The sequence below is a fragment of the Etheostoma spectabile genome, chromosome 20, assembly GCF_008692095.1.
Source record: "Etheostoma spectabile isolate EspeVRDwgs_2016 chromosome 20, UIUC_Espe_1.0, whole genome shotgun sequence".
NCBI classification, from domain to species: Eukaryota; Metazoa; Chordata; class Actinopteri; order Perciformes; family Percidae; genus Etheostoma; species Etheostoma spectabile.
The window spans coordinates 14,603,706-14,604,589 of record NC_045752.1 but is presented as its reverse complement, the minus strand read 5'-3'; the positions used below and the strand labels follow the sequence as shown (position 1 = coordinate 14,604,589).

At 42.6% G+C, this 884-nt stretch overlaps 1 protein-coding gene across 1 annotated transcript in view; it reads right to left on the bottom strand.

The window, feature by feature from the left end:
• LOC116669624 (apoptosis-stimulating of p53 protein 1-like) overlaps positions 1 to 884 on the bottom strand; it is a 41,531-nt gene extending 40,647 nt beyond the window's left edge. The window contains 1 exon segment of the mRNA XM_032499549.1: positions 615 to 884. Coding sequence (XP_032355440.1) covers positions 615 to 734 — 120 coding nt within the window. The 5' untranslated portion in view covers positions 735 to 884.

Genomic DNA, 884 nt, shown 5'->3' with positions numbered 1-884 from the left:
TAGTTCTGATCATTGAACATTTGAGCATAATGAACTCACAATGAGGACAATTTCTTCATGCCTATCAGCGAACGAGACCCACAAAACATCACACACACACAAACACACATACACACACATAGACACATGCAGAGGCAGATTGAGTTGTGGATTCTAAATTGCCCCTGCTGCTGGCTATTTTAGGCATGAGAGATAGAGAGAGAAATAGTCAGAGAGAGAGTGAGACTCTAGGCAGGCAAGAGTGACAAACAGTGTGTCTGCTGCGACAACAAAAAACACACCAATACTCGTGTTATTAGTTAGTCCAGAGCATGTAAACACAGTGTCTGCATTTTAAGGGGGTTGGCAGGACGGCACAGTGGCTGGCATACATCCTCTGAACTGAAACCCCCGCCCTGCTCCCTCTGCCTCAGCCTGACACTAGACAACAGTAAAGCCCTCTGAAAGCTGTGCTTTCCTACCATACACCGCCTGTCACTGTAATGTTAATTTGACCAATTGTGTTGGTAAAAGTTCATAAGAAAAAAAAAACTAATGCCAGTTCCACTCCTTTAGTGATATATATAAATGTATTTGATACAAAATAAAGTAAAGCTATGGTGTCTCTCACTCACCAATGGTTTGGTTTTCCTGGTTTGGAGCTTCTTCTTCTTCTGTTTTCTGCATTGACTCAGTTTGAGGTTCTTAGACACAAACACCAGTCGCTCCAACACCAGCCCAAAGAAACGCTTCATTGGAAAACCATTGGCCAAAAACACACACACAGTAGTGTGTGGTTGGCATGTGTGTGTGCATGTGTGTGTTTGGTATTTAAGATAATAAGCAGAGTCAGAAGTGGTGTCTTTGCAGGAGAGTGGTTGAAATGTGTTAATGTCAAAGTGTGA